Source organism: Festucalex cinctus, chromosome 15 (genome assembly GCF_051991245.1).
Source record: "Festucalex cinctus isolate MCC-2025b chromosome 15, RoL_Fcin_1.0, whole genome shotgun sequence".
NCBI lineage: Eukaryota > Metazoa > Chordata > Actinopteri > Syngnathiformes > Syngnathidae > Festucalex > Festucalex cinctus.
Genome location: NC_135425.1, coordinates 12,966,612 through 12,991,993, shown reverse-complemented (window position 1 = coordinate 12,991,993; position 25,382 = coordinate 12,966,612). Strand labels below are relative to the sequence as shown.

At 40.0% G+C, this 25,382-nt stretch overlaps 1 protein-coding gene across 5 annotated transcripts in view; it reads right to left on the bottom strand.

Annotated features, from left to right (window-relative positions):
* Positions 1-25,382, bottom strand: part of LOC144002021 (uncharacterized) — a 169,925-nt gene that overhangs the window by 109,897 nt on the left and 34,646 nt on the right. For 3 of the 5 annotated variants that reach the window (XR_013278650.1, XM_077496815.1, XM_077496811.1), the window contains exons 3-4: positions 23,127-23,234; positions 4,960-5,047 (exon numbers count right to left, since the gene is read on the bottom strand). Coding sequence is in view for 4 of the 5 variants with exons in the window: in XM_077496815.1 (XP_077352941.1) it covers positions 4,960-5,047; positions 23,127-23,234 (196 nt within the window). In the remaining variant the exon portion in view is untranslated. The remainder of the gene's footprint in view (positions 1-4,959; positions 5,048-23,126; positions 23,235-25,382) is intronic. The other 2 variants (XM_077496813.1, XM_077496814.1) reach the window with 1 other exon arrangement.

Here is a 25,382-nt window from a genome sequence, read left to right as displayed (position 1 = left end):
CTGCTGCTGGGACACAAACGTGCGCCTGCTGCTGTCATGTCCGAGCAAAGCGCAAGGCGGGAACGAGGGGAAAAAACGCTGACAGTTTGTCTTGTACCATATGCCACGTGGCAGTAAAGCCCAACTGATACGGCTGGAGTTTGGGTCACAGCCAAGGGCTCTCTATCTTTCTTTTTTTTTTTTTCTCTCTCCCTCAAGTATTCTATTTTCTTCTTATTCTTCTTCCGTGCATGTGCCTGTGTCTTGGGCGGAAATGTGAAACAAAATCACTGTCTGGCCCTCAGCAGGCTGGATTTACTGTCTGGCCCTGGCCAGCACAGAGAGCTGCTTTGATCGTTATTTGTGCAATATTTCAGCCAGCGAGGTGGCCACTGATAGTTGGAAGAGCTTCTCCACAGCTCCTGTGAGATTTGTGATGCTAAAAGTGCCATGTTTTCCAACAACTACTTGAGTTTGCTACACTCCACCCCCCCCCCCCCCCCTTTTTCAAAGGACAAGCAATATGTTGTTTTAGTACTATACTCATACAAACCAATGGCATGGGTGATTTGGGCTGAATGGCTACACCCTTAAAACTACGTATGTCAAAAACCGATCTGCTACTTGGATCAATTGAAACCTATTTTAGGTTGATTTGATACAAAGCAACCCAACTTTCTTGGGTTGTTTTGTTCTAAACAAAAAAAATGGTTTGTTTTTCTTTATTTTAATAAAGTATCCTTTGAAAGCCTTACACAACTGGTTCGTGTGACAAAACAGACTTGCATGCTTTACCGCTTATTGGCAAAATGGTTAAAGAATTTAGATTTTAGGACCTTCAGTTTTAAATATAATTATCACCTATATATATAATTATCACTCTCCTCTGACACTGTTCCAGTAGCTTTTAAAAGCACCGTTATTCAACCCCTACTTAAGCGACCAGACATTGGGTTGGCTGGACTACTTCAGTCAATTTGACCCAACTTTCTTTGTAGAAAATGACCCAATTTTTGGGGTTGTTTTATACAAAACGAAGCAATTTATGGGGATAGTTTGTGCAGAACAATCCAAAAAGTTGGGTTAAATTGACCCAATTAGAGGATTAGTCCATTTTATATCCAATTTGGGCTATTTTTGAAGTGTTTTTCGAGTGATCCATGACCTATTCTTTTCATCCTACTATGGTACTATTAAATAGGCAAACAAACTTTAGTAAGTAAAAATAATTTAAAACACAAACTATTTTTTTTTTTTTTATGACTCAAATGGATTAATGGCATTTCTATTCATTTCAACGGGGAAAGATGTTTTGAAGTACTACCACATACCACGTCACAGCAATTCCATGACTGTATTTTGCTTGTATTTAATGTTTGTGAATCACTAAATTAGCATTCATTCCTTCATTATTTATTTATTTATTTATTTATTTATTTATTCGTTTTGGTGTTCTTAAAGTTCCATTCCGGAGGCGAGGGGGTCCTGACTTCAGCAATTGTCAACCTCCCTACACCCCCTAAAGTGCTAACAAGCCACATCAAGGTTACAAAGCATACTACGGTGAACTGAACTGGTCTGTGAAAACAAGGGGGAAATATAACACTAAAAAAAATAATATAAACAGTAACTATCGCCTTTCTAGGATGAAACATAAGCAGCCCCATTGTTGCTATTAAAGGAAATTGTGCGAAGTGAAGCAAATTTGTTGCTGGTGATGTTCTTAACCCCTGAAGACCCTGCGTCCATTTGATCATTTTCTACGCTGTAGGAGGGAGGCCATGCACCCTGAGGCCTAACAGCGGTTTTGGGATTTCATAAACCTAAAGGTGTTTCTTTTTTTCTTTTCCTCGGATGTGAAGAAAAATGTGCATGTCACTTCGATGCTGCATTTTACACGCTCAATGTGATTTGTAAAGTATCAATAAATCTATTATGCTTGGTGCCTGCAGAGAGGCAAAGAATAAAAGAATCATCTGATTTGGGTTGTGTGGGTATATAGTACTTTCTGTCTTTGACCTTAATCTAAGATCTTAAACACACATTGAAACCTCTGTGTTTTTCCATTTTAGTCAAAACGCCAGTATGAACTGGTGACAAACAGCCACACCGTGACAATCAGCTGTTCATGCTAAAATGTCTATTAATTCACCATAACACTGAGCTTTCATTGATTATTTTGTTTGTTTTAATATATTGCTTCATTTTATTACATATTTATTATACTTCATACTTCTATTTTTCATTTTTCAGATTCAAATTCCTTCTGTGACAAACAAAGCTGTTTTTCAGGTTAAATGTTATCTTGGAATATTATTACATCATTATAGTATAATTTTAAATGAAGTTTTGGAAGTCAACACAAAATTATTTACAATAATATGTTGTATATGCCCCCACTAGTCTTGTAGATGCTACCATAGTAGTAGTAGTAGTAAGTTTACACCTAAAAACAATAACAGCTGATGTCAAGCCAGTCTCGTAAACATACCGTCTTGTCATTAAAACTCCAAATTGAGCCATCAATAATGTTAAATTTAGCATTAGCATTTAACTGTGACCATTCCACATGCGCTGTCACTCAACACCAAAGCAGAGATTTAACGCCTTTGGTTGTTGCTAAACTTCCGACGGAGACCAAAGTGGTCACCGCTCTCCCTCTGACAGCTTCTCCCCCCCTCGCCTTTAAAGAGGCCAGTGCGGGAGGAGGGGGCGGGGGAGTTGATTAGAGGAATGACAGGTGAGTGACAGACGCCTTGAGGAGGACGGAGTGGACGGGGTCGGCGGAAGCGGGGGTGGGGGTGGGGGGGTTGTGTTGGGGGGGCAGCGTGCGAGGTGCAGCAAGGAGCCATGGGTGGAGAGATGCCAGATTGGACCCTTGACGCACCTTGATGGCACTGGCAGGCAGATGTGACACAGGTGAGGGCCGGCGTCGGCGGAGCTGGCGGGCTCCTCACAGCTGTTTATTTGACCCTGTCAGACAGGTGCACACGCAGGACGCCCAAAGTGGAAGCACGCGTGTCGATTTGCACACACGCCAGCATAAACACAAGGTGCTTTTCTACAACGCACGTCTTTAGTTCGCTGAATTAGGAGTCGGGATTCATCTCATATCTTCTTCGCTTATTATCAAGGATTTTTTGGGGGATAATTGTAAGCTTCGAATTTTGGCTAACATTGTGGGGAAGGTTTTAGTTTGAACCCTAATGCAGAGACCAAAGACCTTAAGGCGGTGGGTGGGTGGTTGGGCGATTGGATGGATGGATGGATGGATGGATGGATGGATGGATTTTCTCCAATTGTGGCCTGCACTCTTAATAGATGGCGTGAAATTATCATCTACTTTAACAAATGTCATCTCAAATCAGCTACAAACAACTACATTTGAAATAAACACATTGCCCCAAAGAATGGATGCATGGATGGCTGCATTTATGCCATATTTCCTAAAATAGTGGCCTCTGATAACCACAAGTTGACTCATGTATTTGTACTCACTCCTAATTGCTGGATGAATCGACAGATTGACACGTTTCCTCAGACAGTGTTGCCAAACAATCAAATTTGACTTTGAGCATCCCAATTTTAAATGTAACTTATCAAACACCTTACCCATAATAAATGCTTGATAAATGGATAGATGGAGCATATATTTCCTCAAAAAGTGGCTTCTGCTACAATAATTAATCACAGTTCCCTTGAGCAAATACTGTAATGTCTCACCTCAAATACACAAATAATTTACAACCTATATGTACCCTAAAAAAGATTAGACTAAAATTAGACTGATTAACCTTATTAGACAACTACAGTGGATAGAGGAATGAATATAAAAACGTATAAAAACCCAAAGACTACAAAATGTAAGCTACTAGTTGCCTCCATTACGTTATTCGCACTTTGATAAACACCTCCCTCCTAATCTAATAAATGCTGGATTAGCCCGATACCAAATTTCTTCAGACAGTGCCCTCTGCAAAATAGACGCCCTGGACCAAATCATAACTGACCACTCTGTGTCAAATTGTATATATAGCTTAAAGAATGCTTTACTCAAAATAAATGTTTGTTAAATAGATAAATTGATCCGTTATTTTCTCAAAAAGCGACTTCTGCTCTAATAGATGCAGTGCACCAATTAATAGTCCAGTTAAGCAAATGGAAGCCTTACCTCAAATGGACTACTACTAGCCTCTTTTAAAATGTATTTGTACTCTAATAAATTCTCAACCCTAACAAATGCTGGATGAATCAATACCACATTTTGTCAGAAATTGACATCTGCAAAATAGACTCCCTGTGTTAATTAAAATTGGCTACGAATAGCCTAATTTACAATACTACTTAATTAAAAAAAAGCCTTACCCCCAATAAATGCTGGATGAATTAATAGAAATGGGATATATTCCCTCAAAAAACTGCTCCAATAGACACTGTGCACCAATGAATCATAGTCCACTTGAGTAAATTGGTGCTCCAACCCAAATATAAAAGACAAACAGTTTGGTTCTCAATATGCCTTGCACCACTCGACTCCTACATAGACAAGTTGATTGGATGAATTATATAGATTAACCTTGGTAGACAACTACAGTAGAAAGACGACTAAATATAAAAATGTATAAAACGTAAAGACTTGAAAATGTCTCCCTTCCACTTTCTCGTGTCATCCTGAGTGCAATTCCACAACATCCCCTTCCCGCCATTTGAATCAGCATCGGTTAAAATCAATCATGCTACGCGCCATGATAGACAGGAGGAGAAGAAAGAGACAAGAGCGCTGCTCGCTATGCAGATGAAATATAAATTAATCACAAGTGTGATATTTTATTCAAGGGGCGTCCGTATAGCGAGCAGGACACCCATCTGTCTCTCATCTCTCCAGGCAGCCATGTCATGTGGGACGCCAGTGAAGAGAAAGAAAGGCTGCCACCACCCATCTCTCTCTCTCTCTCTCTGCTCAGTGTCAGTGCCACTCACCCGCCGCTCTGATGTGTTTGTTCCTCTCCGCCTCCATTAACGTCACTCTCGGTCGACACACTCGCAAATGGAACGTCGCCCGAGCCTCCTAAAGAGTGGAAAGGGGGCCGCTTCATTTATGTTTTAGGTGTACATGGACACTTGAAATGCAGAACAAGAATGATACATATATATTTCTACTTGCTTAAGTAGGCCTGCATGTAAAAAAAAAAAAAAAAAGAAGTATTCTTTAGAACTTTCCAGCCAGCTTATGGCGTTAGTGTGGAGATGTTTGGAGCAGACCGAATGGCGAGGTTGCGCGAGGGGTCAGCATTCTCAAAGGGCGACCAATTGGATCATGACCCATGAGGGACAGATATGGGCAAGGGATTTAGTCGGGAAGGTCGCGCCTGGGTCAAGGAGTGTCTTGCATTCCAGACTCCTAATCCTCTCCTGGCAGTCTGGAGCGGCGGCCCTCTTGCCTCTCCGCACAAGCGTGTCCACACACACACACAAAACAAGCGCACCTCTGACTTAAGCCTGCACCATCGAAAGCGGGTTGTGGTGATGGAGTGGATGAAGAGATTTAGTCTGCATGGGAATACTTCAAAACTCTCCCAGAAGTCTTTTTTTTTTTTTTTTTTTTTTTTTTTTTAAATAATCAGCATCCATATTAAGTTGTAGGATGTCAATTCCATGCCAACGCAACAGGTGGCACTATAACCTGTGTAAGACCATTTTAGCATTTAACTACGATTGGAATAGAACTCAACTCAACTTTATTAATTTAAAGTTAACTGAAAATGTGTTCTACTCATATCAAAACCAAATGTGTCAATGGGTGCCCTTGTAAAAAAAAAAAAAAAATCCACTCTCTAAACAGCTTATAAAAAAAAAAAACGGAAACAAGAAATTTAAAATGGCGAAAACAGTTAAACGCTAAATCCAGTTATGCTACTACTTAGTTATCAGTCTTCACACATTTTTTTTTTATTCTTCATTAAATTAAATAGTGTATCTAGAAAAAAAATCTCTGAATTCACATCTACTGCATCTTTAAGAAAACAAAATGCTCACCCCGAGTTTCCTGACACGTAAACCTGTGCTTGCATGAAACTGAATTAAGTGTAAATGTTTTAGTGAAATAAAGCTGAAGAAAGTCCTCATGTCAATGTAAAGTTAACATATTAGTGTCTTCATTCACAAAGAGGACAGCAACAAAAAAAAGGCATCTGTATTGCTATTATCATTCAAGTTAATCAGAAACCTGAAGAAAGCCATTCCCTAGGAAAAGTCAAAAATAACATCAAACAGAGTTACTGGCCTGAAATATAAGACACAAATGTGCTACAAACGCGCCAGACCAAAAGAAAGAGAGCGAGAGAGAGAGAGAGAGAGAAAAAAAGGGGGTTTGTTTTTCTTTTGGGCTACACATAAATGCTGAAAAAACAGCTGGCCAGAGTTTGGCCTAAAACTGGGAAAGACCAAGACTATTTTTAAAATGAGCCATACTTAATTGCCATGTTCTTGTAGACATGGTATTAAAGTCGAGCAAGAAAGAAAAAAAAAAAAAAAAAAAAAAAACAGCCAGTGTAGTCTCCTCGTACTCATCTTCTGCAGAGACGGCGTGGACTCTGGTTGCCCTCCCGGGCTCCAATCCCTGACCTTCCACTTATCCACCCGCCTCCTACTGGGCCATCCAGTTTTCCCCCATGCTGAGACACAAGAGTGGCGGGGATGTGGGTAATTTGTTAGGGCAACCCAACCCCCTACTGGTGGTACCTTTGTATGTGTGTGTATGTCAGCATGCAAGCATGTGTATGTATTAGGGGAGGGTAGACGGGGGGGCTTCCTCCAGGAATCCCTCCAACTATGTTGCCGCACAGTCCTGGCTGTCCCAGACAAGAAGTGGCGGAGCATGGTGATCTCGACTATGTCAAACATGCGACAACTCGATACGGCGTACGTGCTGGCCAACGCCAGGCGGCTGCCTTTTCTAAACACATCTATATTACATCCGCATATAAGAAGGCGACTGTACACAATGGGGGCAAAAGTACTCACACTCTGTACTTAAGAAGAAATAGATAGATGTGATTAAGAGACTGTTAAAAGTATAGTTACAGTATGTACCAACTCTAAATTGATGATAGAGGGAATATATTCACAGCAAATAGTTCCCCTCTTTTAACTATAGTGCTTGTATTGAATGAAGATGAAAAAAAACACTTTACATGTCATGTGTTTAAAAGAGTGAGCTAGAAATTTATGCTATCAAAACATGTTCACCTAGCTTTGCTAACCTAGTGAATCAACTAACAAAAAAACTAAAACTAAAACTCTCCTTACCAAATAAAAACTTGAGCATTTCTGTTCATCGGTTTGTTTCCTGGCACAATTGCAAGTTACCAGACCAATTTCTACCACGAGTGTCCAGTTAGCCAGCTAGCTATGACTACACCACTAAAATACATATTCCCCGGATACCGCTGTTTATATGACAGTTCGGTGTCTATTTTAATTCCCATGTGAAGCCACAAACGAGTCCACCGCTCGTCCTCCCGCTGAGAAGCCCAATGAACCTGTTAACTCGCAAGCTAGCAGGTGGCTAGCAGCTCATGTCGTAGCGTGGAAAGCCCCACAATCACCCACGGAACATATTCCAGCCGTGAGAGGCTTTAAGTGAATATATAATTTTGCGTTCAGTATACATGCCCACAGGGTTTGCAAGATGTCTTGTTTTTCATCATTTTATAAATGAATAATTATAGATGTTTTCTAAATACATTATTCATGTTTGACGATAATTACTGAAAATGTGAAAAGACTGAGAACTACATTATGTAGCACTGAATTGTGTGTAACGTTAAAACATTTCTGTGTTTGTGACTTGTTGGTGTGTGGCAAGAACAGTTACCCAGTGACATGGTTGGGCGATTGGCATGAGTCATGACATTTGATTGACAGTTGACAGTGCAGCGCGGCATGGTTTCAGCGAACTCAGCGGACACGTCCACAGCTCATTTTTTAGTCATTCAAATTTGGCATGGTTGTTAACAACACTCTTGTCTGTGGTGTGTCGAATTCAGAAGACATTTATTTTCATTTTACAGTACCGTAGCAAAGTATTTTTACTTTGTTCCTTCCCACCAGTTCTGTACACCCCTGATGATTTGGCTTGAAGGCATATGTTTGTGGTGGTGGGGTTGAACCTGTTGAGATTTACTCTACAATTCACACCACGTGCACAAAACACACAAACGGGGGTGGGCGACAAAATTGCTCCATCTGTGGCCTGGATCGCACGTAACGCGGCAGTTTGTACGCAGTAAGTAAAGCACACCGGGCAGGCATCGGCCTCCTATTGTTTGTTTTGGAGTGAACCTCCTTCTGTGCCTTCAAGTTGTGCAACCCCCCCCGCAACCTCCTCCTCCTCTTGCTCACTTCCTATTCCACTACACCATACCAAAGAGAGCCAAATAAAACACAGGCTAAACATAATGTAGCAGCATGTCAGCGGCAGGGGCCCAGAGCAAGGCTGAAACATGAACCGCCGTGTACCAGCCATTAGGAGCAGAGCGAGCACGGCTACGATTTCTTTGCCGCCCCGTATGTCGTCCAACGGCAGGCCTTGTACGTGAGCCAGCGGCAGGATTGACTGATGTACCCTGTGCGGCTGTGCAGCGCTCAGAGGTTCGGAGAGAAGTCCCAGCAGGGGACTACCTCTCCGCGCACCCCCTCGGGCCTACCGGCGCTCCCATCAATCTCGGCGCTGGGAAAGACCTGACACCGCAGTGCCAGCTTTAGAAAAAGTGGGAGGAGGCAAAAAATAAAAAAAGGCTGCAAACCCAAATAAACTCAATCTGGGAAATACGTCGTGAACGTCAAACGGGAAGACTGTTATTGTTTCAAGTCTGTTCATGCGTCGCATCGCTGTTTGTTCTTCCGCGGTATCACCGAACCGACCTCATGAGTCACATCAGTCAGGTTGTCATCACATTCGCTTTGAACTAAAGTGGGAAATTGTTGCTTATGGGCCATCCCACTGAATCAGTCTCCAGGAAATAAAATATATGAATAGTGTAAAATCATTTTTCTTTTTAAGTAGACTGTCTTGCACGATCTGATTTCATAATTAATACATAGCCCATCAAAGATGAATTTAAACTACCTTGAACAATAGAAAAATAGCCTCTGTTGCCCGTCCCGCTTCCTAAAATTTAACTTTACCATGAAATATATATATAAAGGCCAAAAGTAAGTTTGCATTAATTTTTCTATAATCTGTATATTTATTCAAAATATGATAAAAATATGAAACATATGCACTAAGCTCATTTGGTTTTATTTCATTTATTATATTACATTTATTTTTCAGTCCCACTCAAATGAGGACTTTGACAATGATGTGAGAAAATTAAGTTGCCTGAGATAATAAAATAATAATAATAATAAATAAATATATATATATATATATATATATATATATATATATATATATATATATATATATATATATATATATATATATATTTAGTTGGAAAAAAGGCAGAAAAATATTTTGAGAACATTACAAAAGCAAATGGCACCAATTTGGTGGAATTGCCCATAACCATTCATAGCAGCATTCATTGGAAATACTTGTAAATGTTACATTTAAATCAGAGAATATGATTAGACAAAATCAAATATTTTTTTGTTGATTTAAAAAAATAATAATAATAATCCACAGAGCAAGTACAGTTTGGTTCAGGCCCAAAAGGAAAGTGATTATTTTATATGCCATTTTTCCTCATTATTATTCTTATTAGATAACTGACTGGAAGAATCCAAAGTTCTTCAGTACTAACTCGTAGTGACACATGCAGTCAGTGTCCATTTTCAACCATATGCTTCCTTAAGTTTATAAATTTGGTGCAAATTGAAGCACTGCAATAAATATGACTAAAATCATTGAATACATGCAATTCACACGGATAACTAGTATGATCTAAGCAACAAATTTATATTCATATTATGCATGGAACTGCATTACATCATAACGAGTACGTTTCTAATGCTTAAATTGGCTACATGATAGTGACACGCAGAAGGTTCAAATAAAAGAGCATTTCTGAAAAAGCTATTAGTGGATCTGAGGTGTACCTAATGTTCTGGCCAGTGAGCGTTCAAAAGTGATGTCAAAAACAGAGCAGGAGGGAGTTGTCAGCGTGTAACAAAAAAAGCCCTTGTGGTGCGAACACTCGCGGTCGCAGAGGACTGTTGCACGACATCCCATAATTTGACACGGTCGAGGTGAGAGCGAATGTCTGCTGTGGTCTTGCTGCACTGACAACGTCCTCTAATTCGACATTCCACAAGACTCTACCGAGGACGAATTAAAATGATTTAGGAGACATTTAAAGTATAGCTCTGTTTACTCGCCGCCACTCGGGGAAGCTCGCGGAGGAGGAGCTGCGGCCTTGGATGGCGGATGAAAGCACACATGTAAATGCTATTGCCTGGCTTCCGCCTCGGGTTGAGGCCGAAGGACGCTGAAGGTGAGAAATAGTTGCTGGCCTCCTCTTGCGTCCACGGTAACTTCGAGAGCTGAGAGACACGTAAGGAATTTCTCATGCCTCAGAGGGAAGCAGAGCCTGGATCTCATTCTCGGAGAGTAGCTCCTGGATTTTAGAGCGGATACACTAGAACGGTGGTTCTCAAACCTGAGTCCCCGGATCCCATGCGGTCCATGAGTCGTTGCTTGGGGGTCCCCAAAATGAATCGCAATAAATTCTTCAATGAAAGACAATTCGATTTTTTTTTAAGTGCATACCTGCATATGAGGACCAGCATACAAATAAAACAAGGATAATAAACCAATAACAGTGATGCCTTGGAGTAGAAGTGACCTGACTTACAGGTTTGTTGAGATATCGTTTGAACGATGTTTTATGTATTTATTTATTTATTTGCGGTTTATGATGTAATCAAAAATACGGGTTCAAGCCAACAAATGGAACTCCAAGTTTTGGTTTACTGTCATCATATTGCTTTAAGAAAGGCACGCTAGCTTGATGCTAAACATAATGGAAAGCCCCATTATCATGCCAACAGTTAGCATCGAAAGTTAGTTTCACACTTTGCACTTGAAGCAATATATATTTGGACACATAATATTACAGTAACTTACTTTGTATAGTGGAACAAACTGAAAAAAAATAATTTTACGGTTTTTATTTTAAATAAAATTGTCATTAACCCAAAAATATTGAAAATTCATTTAGAATAGCTTTTTTAGCGAACATTTCTTTTTATCATTTATTTTTCATAAATAAATTAACTTTATCAGAAATTAATCAAAAATTTATTTATTTAATATTGCAGGACTCTTAATACTGGGGAGAAAAAAAAAAAAAAAAAAACGGAATGTGCCGTAAGTAGCCCACAGACCATACTTTGCCCACCCCTGTACTTGAGTGCAACCCTACAGTATGTCGTGTCAGCAAAAGGCTCAGAGATCCAATCTGGAAGGACTCGTCTTGTCGAGGAAAGGGAGATTAGGCCGGAATGTAGCTGTGTCAACAAATAATAGTTTTGACAATGACTTGTTATTGGCCGAGCTATAAGTAGAACCGTCGGATAGTTTTGGCTTTTTTTCTTTTTTTAGGCTCGTTTCTTCTAGCGAGGCGGCTCAAATCTTGGCTCCGTCGAGGCGAGAGGAAGCTGTGGAAGGAAATGAAGCGAGCAAGAATGAATGAGGCCTGCAGAACAAGAGCCAGAGCTGGTGAGGAGAGTTAGTTTACAGTGCAATCAGCATTAAGGAAATTGGTTTGCACTAGCGCTGAGAGCTGAGCGAAGTGATTGATGCTAAGCTAGGCTAGCGGGGGAAGGAAGTGGAGAAATTAGCGGCGGGCCAGGGCACAGAGAGCTGTCAACTACTTCCTGGTCAAAGCGCGGTGTGAAGTACGCTTCCTGCCGTCAGCCATCGTGTGAAGTACGCAAGGCACACTTTGAGAGCATTTCCAACCGTTTTGTACAAAAAAGCAGCTGACTGATGCTTATTAAATTAGAACGCTTAGCTCACGTGGCATGGGAGCCGCTTTGAACAAGAATGTAATTGGATTTCTTATAACAACAACAAAACTAAACAAAACAAAAAAAAGTCTAGCAAGCTGTTTTTAGCCACATTGCAAAGCTAGCTCATGTTTAGTGAGATTAAGTAAAAAAAAAAAAAAAGTAATGCCATATAATTTGAAGAAAAGTGATGTATTGTAAATAGCTCATCCCACATAACATGGAAGATATTGTAAGATATTTTTACATACATATAAACTATACAGTATTACAGATTAAGTATTTTAGGGCTACACTGGTTAGCTAGCTAATCTGGTATAAGAGATAGTATTTAATAAGATGTGGTACAAAAAAGTGAAATGGAATTTAATTTATTTTAGACTTTGTATAAAAATATTGATTTACTGAAAAACATTGTTTACAGTTAAAGATTTTGTAAAATTTAAAATTACACAGCAGAAACTGATTATCATCCTTCTGGTTACACTCTTCACATTTTGTCAGATTTTAAGGATACATTTTAAGGGGTATGTACTAAAAAAAAAAAAAAAGAGAGATAAACCGGATTTCATGCAGTAAGTAATGTGTCCAATTGGATTTTTAGCATTACATTCAAAAGTTCACATCGTGTGATCATTCAGCACTACACTGTAATTAGCAGAATGTATGAAAATGTGCAAGCGATGTATGCTTGCAGCTCTTGGATGAAAAGTGAATGAGCTACTGTTCTCACGCCAGCGCCCAAAGCCACTTGTCCCAAGGGGGGCACGACATCATTCCCACTTCCTAATGATTCCACAAAATTCCCCACCAAAAATAGTCGACATATCACAGTATGTTTGGTCATGGTCACGTAGCATGGGATTATGTAGAGAAAATGTTGGGGAAAAAAACTTTACTGTGAAAAGGCTAAGCAGTAACATTTCTCTTGAACTGTGTCAAAAATAGTGTTTTTGTGCACCATGCCCATTTTTGTCTGGAATTATCCACAGGGGTTGGAGCTTAAGTTGCTGGAGACTAGCAAAGTACTTTACTTTTTGTAGTGTTTCCGACACAAATCTTGCGAGAGCACGCACAACGAAACCTGAGCGCGCACACTGACTCATCCCAAACTGTTTTCAAATCAAATGATTTAAGAGTCCTAATGTGACAACCATGTGCAGAATCACGCTGGGACTGGACTTGTTTCCATATGCAAAGACGCTCACACCGTCCCAAAAGGAAAAGCAGTAGTGGGAAGTAACTAACTATGAATACTCAAGTAGATTTTTCAGGCCTTTGTACTTAACTTGAATATTTATTTTTATGAGCTTTTCAGTTTTACTCCTTCCATTTGAAAACTCTTTATACTCCTTCGTTGGATTGGTTGGATGGACTGATCAGTGACATAGCGACATGTAAGAACGTGAAGCACAGCAACACGTCAGATATGGACATGGTGTTTTTGTTGTAGACTACAAGCATGATTCATGACAAATAGGCATTGAACTGATTAGTCGACTACTCTACTAAAACGAACTACACATCGACGTTTAAAGCTTGAAGTCGACTAACCATTACAGATGTGTTATTGTCTTCCAAACGCCCAATTTACAGATGACTTTGTACTCACCTGTCCACTGCTATTGCCGGACTATAATGACCTTTGGATCATCGATAAGAAACTACAAAAAAAAAAAAAAAAAAAAAAAAAAAAGACGAGGGCAAATTTTTGTCTTGTACCAGGCTTAAAAACAATGGCTTCTGACATCCAAAAATTCTCCATCGATCAGGTCAGGTTTCTACCCCCCCCCCCCCCCCCATTTGTGTCAAGTATTAGGATGGATGTTGCATCATTGCACGAAAAATATAATCATTACATTTTACTTACTTCGCAGTATTAACTAATTTGCTCCCAAAAACATGTGAAGACGTTCGATTTTAAACATTGCTATGGTTCCAAAAATGTGTTTATACATTTTTTTTATGCTAGAGCATACAGATGACTTTGATGCAGCCTTTGACCTTAAGAGATCTTTAAAGCAATGGTAATTATTACAAAAACGGCCAGAAGGAGGCAGCAGAGTATGAGAGATCAGCCAGGGCCATGTTGCAACAGGCTCTTTTTGCTAGTGTTTCCAACAGGTTTGTGAATAATGACAAAACGTAGCTATATTCTAATGCTTATTGCTGCAAAACGGAAACAGATACAAATAGACTTTTTTTTCCTGATGAAAGTAAAGGCTAATCTTTCTTTTGGCAGATTCCACGTTTTTATAGCAATAGAACACAACATTCTGTGGGCCCTGCAAAATCAGTTAAAATCCAGTAAAAGATAGTGGTTTTTGCTTCAATGAAAATTGCTGTGAGAGAATGAGTTAAGTAAAGAAGTTAATTTAAGTCAGTTAAATCTACTTTTACAATCTTGAATACAAGTATCTGTACGTTAGCTTAAGTACAGAGTGTGAGTACTTCGACTACCTCAGAAGGATAGCTCATCATAAGGAAAGCCTTGAGACCCCCTCCGCTAGCATCAGCAAGCTTGCCTCTGCACACAAAGCGTCAACACGGCATGAACCAGCGCAGTCTTCAGGGCACCGTGTCAAAACTTGGCCCGGCGCTTGCCAACAGTGGTGCCACGTCAAGATCTTGACAATAGCAGTCGCAGTGTACACGCAGCGTAATTAAGCAACAGAGGACATGGCAGCAAGGATGAGGAGGCGCACTTGTGCCCTTGATACTCGGGTGTTGGCGTTGACGGCATTTTTTCTGACAGCTTCATCTCGTCGGCCGCCCAAGAACGCCTTACAACCCCTGACGTGCGCTTTACTCATCGCTGCCTCAGCGTGACGAAGAGGAGGAGGATTGTTGTTGTGTTTAGGGCATATTTGCAATGCTGTATTGACGAATTCATCGGATTTGTGTTCAGTTTCATGTGGACCCGAAGCTGAGTTACTTGCCTAACTTATCTGTTTGCATGTTTTTTGTGCTCTTTTTGTACCACCCACAAAATAGATAATAGCAAAGTAATAATTACATACTTTGCTTTCCAGTCACAAGTACATACTGTATGAAATTATAAAATAGCAGTGTAATATTGAAAAACACGATATTTATATATGTAACACTATGTAGCGCAGCAGCTGGCTGGGTCTAGCTTTTTCTTAGTGCCAGGAATGCTATTTAAATGTTCTCTTTTGGTAACTGCTGCGTCTTTGTTGTGATGCCGTTCAAATCACTGAATTGCAGTAAAAGTGTTATCAAGCGATTAAAATTATTTAACTAATTAATTGCACAATTTTCTGTAATTAATCATGATTAATCAGATTTTCCTAATTCTGCTTTCTACTTTTTTTTTTTCTACAAAGCTTGTAACAGATATTTACTTGAGTAAAATATTGGAATGAATGTTTAAATAATTATTTTAATTATTCATTAATTTTGCTCTGAGATGGATGTGCCAAAGATGTACAACTCATATGCTATTTGAATTTGGCTTTGGAAGGTGTCAAGCAAGTAAAACAAAGTAAAACTACCAGTGCCAAAGTTTGGCTGCAGGTTAAAGGCTGCATCAGGAAGTAAATAAAATTGAATGAACTGAGTTAAGGGTTAAAATTTCTACCATTCCCCAAACAACTAAATAAGGAGACAGAACCTAGAAACTAAGATAGACATTTTAGGTGAACCCGTCTTTCTAACATGCACCCTTCCACTTCCAGCTAGTATTAAGTTAAAGTCCCATCCCTTTCTTCTCCTCTCTCCCAGTGGCTCCGTGTCTTGATTTATCTGGTGGAAGGAATTCTACACAGGGCTCGGGCTCCGGTGGTATCCCTCCGCTGTAACCTTTTCCCCCCACCAGATGTTCCGCTCTCCAAACACGCTAATGTTCATCCCCAAATCCCCGTACAAACATATCAAGTGGTCGCTACATGTTTACGCTGGCCACCGGCCGACACAAGTGACAGGGCCGGCGACACAAGTGTTTTGAGGGGGAGGGGGTGTTGGGGGGGCCGGGACAATCGGAGGAAAACAGACAGACAGACAGACGGAGATGTCAGACATATGCTCGGGCCAGCTGACGACACTGTGATGACCTGGAGGAGTAAGTGGAGATGATTTGAGGAGGGGGTCCTGAGAAGGGGATTGATCACTCCTGCAAATGTTGTAATGGCTGATACTTTAAGATGGACCGCAGCATCTGCATTCATTTTTTTTAACTGAAGGGTTTCTATGGTGGTGCAGTTTACTAATCTAGGAGGAAGCACAAGCCTCCTCATGTTACATGATGTGATATTGCCCTGTCATGTGAATTCAGTGATTTCTTTCGGAATACATGATACATGTTAATGCTAAAATTTGTGTGCAAAGACTGAGTACAATGGAGAGAAGATATAGCATTAAACTGTTTTTCAGTTTTCCTGATTTTTATTTTATTTTGCCGTGACGCACTACCCCCATTGCATAACTTAAATGCATTTTTCCGCATCAATGATGGGCTAAAATTAGGGATGGGTGAGTATCGATACCAGATATCTGTATCGGGCTGATACCCAGCTTTATTTCAAGGTGTTGGCTGTCATGACGGCAGCAGATTTATGGCCGTTTTATGATCAAGAAGTACAAATTTGAAATCATAATAGAAAATTAACATTTGTTTCATGCAATTTTAAGGGATAATGGTACATTAGGATAGATATAAATCTTTCGTTAAAATTATTAATCATTGTTTTTGTTTTGTTTTCATTTTGTGGAAATGTTCTGCATCAAAAGTACGAGTACGACTTTGTATCGGTATCGCTGAATACTCGAGTTGAGCACTCGTACTGGTATCAGTCTGAAAAAAAGATTGCTAGCCAACATCCCTAGCTAAAATGACAGCTCAGTTATAGATTATGCGCTGACCTTTTTATGTCTTGTTTCCTGAAGTTCTGATTGGTTTAAAAAAAAATAAAAAATTAAAATAAAAAAATAATAAGTCTGCATGCAAACTATTTTTGGGCTGAAGAAAAATTAACTTTATTATTATTACCTTTATTATTATTAGCACCATCATCATCATCACTTATGATTAATTATGGACAAAGTGTAAATTTACCACGAATGTTTTTTGTTGGGGCAGTTTACGGAATTGTCATGGTGCCTTTTTTACCTTCAAGTGACTTTCCTCTTGGTTCTGATTGGCTAAATTGGTTTTCCAGTAAGCGGACATAGTGACGCCTGTTTATTTATTTCTTCTTTGTGGTACGTCATCCCCTATCTTTCTATGCATCCGTCCCAGGGAATATGCAGAGCAGGCGCCGTAATATGACTATGAGGGCGTAGGAGGAGAAGAAGCAACAGCAGCAGCAGCCGGTGATGCTGCCCTCCCGGTGACCTCCCCCGTGACACAATGAGCCCCAAATGGCAGACATGAGCGAGGATCAAGTGCTTCAAAGTGTGCCGGCAGAGATAAACCCCAACAGGCCCTCTTTGAATGATAAACTGTTTTTTTTCTTTTTTTTCTTGTAGAAATTATGTTTCCACCATGACACCTGGATTGCAACACCTCATTCAGTTAATGGACAAGGGCAAATAAATACCTTGGTTGGATTACCAAAGATGCTTAAGGCAGACATGAGTCACTTTTTTTCTGCTTGACTCCCTCTTTTGCTGTCAGGTATAATTTACTTGACTCGAGTCACATGGCTTGACCAGAGTCAGACTTAAGTCAGCTGTTTTAGATTTTAGAAATTATGAAAGACTCAACTTGATTATGACTTGGAATTCCTGAGACTTGACAAGTTTTGCCTGTTTACATTTGGAAAAGCTGCATTTTATAGATAGAGTTCCATTTGTTTTGTTTTGTTTTTTTAAGTTCTTTTTTCATAGTGCTGACTAAACCGGCAACCCACCAGTAGCCTACATGCTATGAGGCGGAATGACACCCCCTGATTTGGATTTAAGCATTACAATTTTGATTAAATTTGAATATGGAGAGTCAAAATGCAAGGTTTACAACTCAAAGATAAGTGACACAACTATGATATCCAACAAAATTATAAGAAAGACAGGTAAACTATATTAGCGCCTCAGTTTAGCTAACCGATTGTTCGTCAAACATTAACTTACTGTAGCTTTACTAGCTTCATGTTGATTATGCACTTGTGTATTTAGTGGAAAATGTCCAGAAGCTAATGACCTTAGGCCAATGGATGGATCCTGTAGGCTATCTGTTAAATGCTAACACAGCTCATTGTTTGACCATCCTTCAATCCATTTTCCGAACCGCTTATTCCTCACATAGTCGCTAATCTCCTGTTATTTCACATTATTAAATATGGTTGCTTAATATCAGACAAGAGTCCAAACAGATCAATTGTGCAAAAATTCCTTTTTATTTTATTTTATTGATAATCATTTGGATTTAGAGGGTCAACCTCAGGTCTGCACGACCCTTGTCGCGAACAAGGCTGCTCATTTGAGAACCTTGTCCACAATTAGTCACTTCTTTTGTGGCCCTCCACTGCAAGATGGACACGTTTACCTTGGTTTATTGTTGTCATCTGTATTCTGTGCCCACTGCGGCGGAGAAACAACCGTCATTGATTTCCTCTTCCCTTATCGTAATGGAAGTATGAAAGGTTTGAGTGGTTCCTATTTACGAGTGACGCCTTCCTCCACTACTTAGCCTTGAGGCCGCTGTATGGATGGAGGGCAACAAGGGCAACCAAAAGCTGTTTGGTAAACACCTCGCAATGTCTGTACAAAAGGAGTTTGAGGGGCGCGTCTTAGACATACATGCGGCGTATTTTCCATTTGATGGCCTTATATTTATAGCCTACCAGTGTTTTTCAGCCCAAAAACGTACTGTAATTCGACTTTACTGCTGCGTTAGCATAGCTTGGTGATAGACGTCGGGGTGTTGTGACACACACAAATGCAGGTTGTGTTGCTGCTATAGGAACCAAAATCCATCGTAAACCAGTGATGTGTCCCGTATAATGTAAATTCCAGGTGATTGATGTCAAAACAACAAAGCTTCAGGCGGCCTAAGACTTTTGCACAGTAGTGTATACGAGCTGAAAGCTATTAATTTTCCCTATTAGTCTCTTTTGAACATTGAGAGTGGAAAAAGTCTACACTCATGCACGTCGAAACTACCTTAATACATGTTGTCAAGACGCTTGTCTGCTTTTTTTGCTTTTTTTTTTACAGGTCGCATAATTCTACTTCTGCTGCCGTTTCATGTTCAAGTAATGTGAGATACCTTTAATCTCGAGGCCGACTTGGTTCCCTTTATGATGAGCCCAAGTGGAGAAACAGAAGGAAGAGCAGCGCTTTTCCCGGTAATAAAGCCAAAAAGGGGAAGGCCGGCGCTCAACCTGTCAGCTCGCAATCTAAATGCATACAGGATTGCTTTTAAAGTGGGTGCCGCTGATATCCTGCTATGATGTTAAGGCTTCACTTGACGGGTGGTAAAAGCCCAAGAAAAATCTCCTGCAGCAGGCCCGAATGGCAAAGGAACACGTTGTCGCTTTCTTCTTCTTCAAAAAAAAAAAAAAAAGGCGAAAAAAAAAAACAGCCGTGCATTGTTCTCCTGTGCTGATGTCACATTGATTATGCTGATTATAAACTGCATTTGTTTACCCCTCTCTCCAAGCTGTCAGTCATCCATCTGCAGAGATGAGCGCAAGTCACACTAAAAGCCATATTTTGCCTGTTTTCCCCGCATTTGCGGGTCACGCCGGAGAAAGGCACTCCCAGCGGAGGCCGTTTTTCCGCCGCGCTTCGGTATATTAATTGCTTTTTAATGTCAGCCTCCTCTCCTGGAAGTTGTCGCGTACTAACAAATCAACAACAATAAGGTTCTTTAATGTCGCTGGTGCGGGCCGCAGCCACGACTAAAAGGGTACGCTTACTGAATAATCCATGCTGGCTGCGGCAGAGTGGAGACTGCTAACGGAAGAGTGGAAACAAGAGGCCATTTGGCTTTCTTTCCGCCGCGTCCCAAGTGTCCCCTGCTCCCATCTGTGCGCATGTTGCAATATGGGACTTTGGTGCGAGTGATGATGGGAAGATGTAATAGTGATCCAGCTAACCCAATGAAGCAATGTGACATGCGCTCCCCACTCATTTTTGTCTTAAACCACAACTTGGGGCAAAATTGGAGTTTAGCATTCATTATTAATCCACACACTTATCAGGAAAAGCTCATTGTTCTGCACTGTCTCTAAGATGAAGATTCTAGAAAGGCTGTTTTGCACCATAACAAATATCAAGATCTCAACAAGCCATTTTCAGCACATCCTCCATGTGTTTTACAATTACAACCTGACATAACGACTCCAGAATTTTGGGTACATCATGATAAATAATTAGTAAATATTTACTTTACTTTTAGCAAACCTTGTGCAACAGGATCCACAAAGATGGCTGACATGCTGTTCTAAAAGTGCTACACCAGTTTGTTTTGATCACATTCGATGATGTAAATTCAAAACATTACATATTAGTAGCTTGTCATATTTTGCCTTAGAAAACGGTGCAACATGGATTCAAATACTGCAACACTAAACCAAGAAATAGCGAGATGTGTCATTACCACCCTAAGCTAACTCCTTCGAAATGATGCTTGTGGCTACTGGCTAAATATCACATTTTTAGCCAAACTCGCAGAGTATCTTGTAACAGGGTCTACAAACTGAGCCAAAAGTGCTATCCAGCATTAGTAACAGTAGAATCTACAAGACAAAGCTGGTCCCTTTGAAGTGTTAAAACATTGACATTTTGAAACGTGATTTTAATATAAATCCAAAGCATCAGCACTCGTGTCTCAATTTTTTTCATATCCACCCTGCTAACCTAACCCTTTCGAAACATCAAATTATAGACTAAGTAGCACATTTTCAGCATGCTTCTAAAAGTGCTATAGTTTGTCTCTATAACATTACATTTCAATAAAAAAAATTATATAGACATTTAAAACATCAGCAACAGAAGAGTCACTAAAACTTGTCACACCTAGCATGCTAAGCTAAACCCTTTGAAATCGGCAAAAATAGAATCAGAATTTCTCAGTCATATGCAAAAAGTAGTTTCCCTTCAAAAATTTAGAATAGAACGTACATTCAAATCAAATTGTTGTGAGTCTGTTCTTACAAAAAAATATGAGCAGGACATAATTAGCCTGAGACGCTAATCTCTGTGAAATTGTATCAGACTGTACAAACTTTGCTTTCCAACATATTCTAAAATTGTAATTCACTGCATTTAGTGAAAAAAATAGAAAATAAATAAAATATGATCCTAGCTAGAGCTAGCGTAAATTTGTACAGGTAATCGTTTAATAGCTGTCAATAAATAAAGTATATTGCTAACTTGAACTTTCACTGCTGGATTATGTTTTTAATTATTTTATTGTGATTCCAACTATCATTAACTGATGTCTTGTGAAACGACATATACAGCAAAAACAATCGGCATATTTGATTCGGATACGATTCATCTTATTTTTGGGATCGAAAATTTTGCTTAAATTAAATTTTGAGTCCCGAGCATTCACCGCGCAGCTTTTCAACACAAGATGCCCGCCATATTTGTCAACAGCCAATCAACAGTCTCAATCATTTGTATGCTGTAAAATTGTTATCCAAAATGTATGTTGATGACAATGTTTACAGTTTTTGTTTGATAAAGTTCATGTTTGTATGTGCCTGCCCAACATGGAATTGAGTAAAGATTATGTGTAGTGGGAAGGGGCGTGGAAGGGGGGCCGGGGTGCTGCACAAGGGGTCATCAGTGAGTGTTTGGAGCTTGAGTTACAGGGCCAGCATCTGCCATCCGGTCATCAGGCCCTCATATCCATCACTGGGCCATGGCGTGGTGCAGCCCGGCGTTTGTAAAAACACCCAGAGGAAATGGAGTCTCTGGGCCAGACAAGAATAAAATTAGCTTGATGACTAAGTTCCTCCTCGGGTCCCAACGGGAAAAGAACTCTGCCATTTGTTTTCATTACTTCCCTCGGCTGTAGAAGCAGCACCGACATTATGTATGCATGTGTGTGACTTTGGTTTGTGTACATGCAAGTTCGGGGTAGCAAGCCAACTCCAAAATGGCCGTTTTGTCATTTCCACTACTGGGTTTAATCACACATATTCGCTCGTAAACACAGCACTCCCATTTCAAAGCTGCTCCAGCATGTGTAATATTTGTGCTCGGCCTCTCTAGAGGTGACATTTGCGCTTGGACCTGTTCCACGACTATCCCTCACGGCTCGCAATATTGCCTTCTGCTACTTTATTGCGTTTTTTTCCCCCAACAAATACTTATAAACACGCGAAGGTTGTAAACATCGATTCGCTCGCAAATGTGTTTTCATTCATTACCATTTGTGTGTATGACCTCAGAGTCCGAAACGTGCATCCAGTTTATTTTGGGGACATATGATATTTTGGAAATACACTCATGGGCCAGGGACAGCAGAGCAGTCTAATGATATCCCATAGATGAGCTGAGTTAACATTTTTTCCTTAAGACAATAAATGTTCAGTTTAAACAAAAATATGATACATATTAAATTGAGTGAGTACATGACATACGGGCATGTCCATATATGGTAGTGTTGAAAATGGCTTGGGCTCTTTGACAATATAGTGTTAATGAAAAGGGATGATTTTGGAGATACAAGGATTCTGCCTTATGCCAGCAATACGCAGTTAAGCTAAATTGCGAGTTAAAAGAAAGGATACCTTCCATTTCTTTTATCCACGAGCATAAATGGAGAACACTAGCGTTTGAATCATTGTGTCAAAGTGTAAATGTATCACAGTTGAAATAGCTTATTTGGCAACCTAACAGCAACAAGTATGTTAGCAATAAAAGGGCCTTAGAGTCCCAGATAAAAACAAGGAAGCGGCCGGCGCTCTTGTTTGTAAACTGTGACAAAACACCCCAGAAATAAACTCCTTCCCCCCCCCATCACAGCGTGTCCACCAATTCATCCCAGTGCTCTGAATCCATTCACCAATTAGTTTCTCCGTCACTCCACTCTCCCAGATTAGTTCCAGCTTTTACCCGTGCTGGTGCTCAGAGGTGAAGTGAAGACATCTTGTAGCCCTTTAAAGCATGTAGCATTAACACCTTTGCCCCCCTTGTGTAAACCCTCGAGTACTGACCCGCAGCTCTTTGGGATGCAGCCGGGTGGAACGTGCCCGCGGACGGCGCTGCGCTTCTCCACTCACACCTTCGCTGGGAGGAAGCCATCAGGAAAGGGAGGATTGGACCTGATGGAGAAAAGGAAAGTGTGTTTATAAGTTGAGGTCTTAAGCAGACGCGTGTGAATTACGTCGCCAGAAGATATTGTGATTATTAGGATAATTTTCCCATTTCTGTCTTGTTTACATGAAGGTGTATAAAAAGTAATAGCACTTCACTGACTTTGTGTTAAGAGTAATATGTATACAATGATGATCATTTTTACACAATCAGGTTATATTTTGCCACACAAATACACTGCACTTGTGAATAATTGAAACAGCTAGTGAGAGTTGTCCTTTAAAGGCCACCATTAGTGAAGACACAGGAAAACCACCTATTAACAAAAGCATCAAAGATTCATGAGCTCAGTAAAGAAACTGGGTCACGTGACAACGCATAAACCAGACTGCTGATGAGACACGCGTTTGTTTCCTGCTCAACAAGCTCTCTGGAGAATTTAAGTGGGAAATTGGACAAAAATTAAAGTGTTAAGTTGCCTTGAAATTGAGATGTTTTCCACCAACACAACAACCGCCTGATATGGCCATTCTCACGCGAGCCATCTGGGAGAGTGTTTTCCAAGTCGACACTTAAGATTCCCAAGTTCCGACATGCGGGAAGCCACAATCAGTCAAGACAGACACACATTCACACTATCGCTGAGCGGGAATTGAACCCACGCTGCCTGTTTGGAAACCAGGCGTGTATATATTCTGAGTCGTCCAGGCCATGGTAATCCGCAAAAGTTCAATTGGGGAAATCTTCTTGTTCGTTGAATTTGTTGTGAATTTTCTCGTTTTATGAAAACATGACTGAGGCAATTACATTATGTTACTAAGCTAATGAAATGATAAAATGTAAACAGTCTCTTTCATAGTTTAACAACTCTGTAAAGGGAATACAGAGATTTGTTTGAAGATTATTGCTAAAAAATGCAAAAAGTGAGAACTGTGAATTACTCAGTTATAGTGTTATAACGTCATTTTTCCCTGATTTTTTTAGGTGTGGCTAAAATAGCGCACTTGGCATCGTCTTGGAGTGACAAAAACTAAGACAAAGAAATCAGGCTAGCTGTTAGCTCATCGGGTAACTACAGTGCGATTACAAACTTCTCATTTTTGTTCAGGTGAATGACTTTAAACCAGTGGTGTCAAACATATGGCCCGCGGGCCGGATAAGGCCCGCAAAGGGGTTTAATCCAGCCCGTGAGAAGATTTTGTATGAGTAATGTCGGACCAATTAATCAGCCGGCCACAATCAAAGCATATAAAATTCGTAATTTCACAAGCAATCCACAGATGAGCATTGCAACTTGTACACGGAATTGGTCTGGAAGTCGTTATTTTACACTCAATTTAAAGTTAGTTTAAAAAAATAATAAAAAATAAATAAATATAGCCCAAAATAAATCAAACACAAAACGTGCTGAATAAGACACACATTCAGCTACACGTATGACAAGGATTAACGTCCTTATAACTTCATTAATGCATTCTGTGAACAATGTACATGTTGATGCAAAATAGGCACATATAACACACCCGGAATCCATACAGGCAGTGTTGCCGCGTACCATTTGCATGTATGTTATTTTTTGGGACAATATATTTACAGTTATGTCCCACAGTTTAGGACTGGCCCGCAAATACCGAAAATCTGCGCATAATTGACAGCATTTTTTTTTTTAAATTACCGGTATATACAAAGATTTTACCAATCTGGCCCACTTGGAAAGATATTTAACTCCATGTGGCCCCTGAGCTAATATGAGTTTGACACCCCTGCTTTAAACTCTTAAGGTCCTCCCATTGTAAACACTGAACATTTACATTTTTCCAAGCCATCTGATAATCAGGACTTTGCCAACTCAAAAATCAAGGTGATTATTGGTATGTGTATACTTTACTTGCACCCCGTTTTAAAATTGCACTTTTAACACTGACTGCAAACAAAGCTCTAATTCTGCAGCTATAAATAAACTGCAGTAGTGGACACACACATACACAGTGAGCGAGAACAACACATGTTTTGTGTGAGGCCGCTATAAGATAATGCATTTACATGTGGATCCAGGAGAGGATGGAGAAAAAGCAGACGAATTACACGACTTCCTTTTGTGGGCTGAAAAGGGGGGAAGTGATTTTCTCTAATGCATCTCTGTGTTGTGTCCTTGT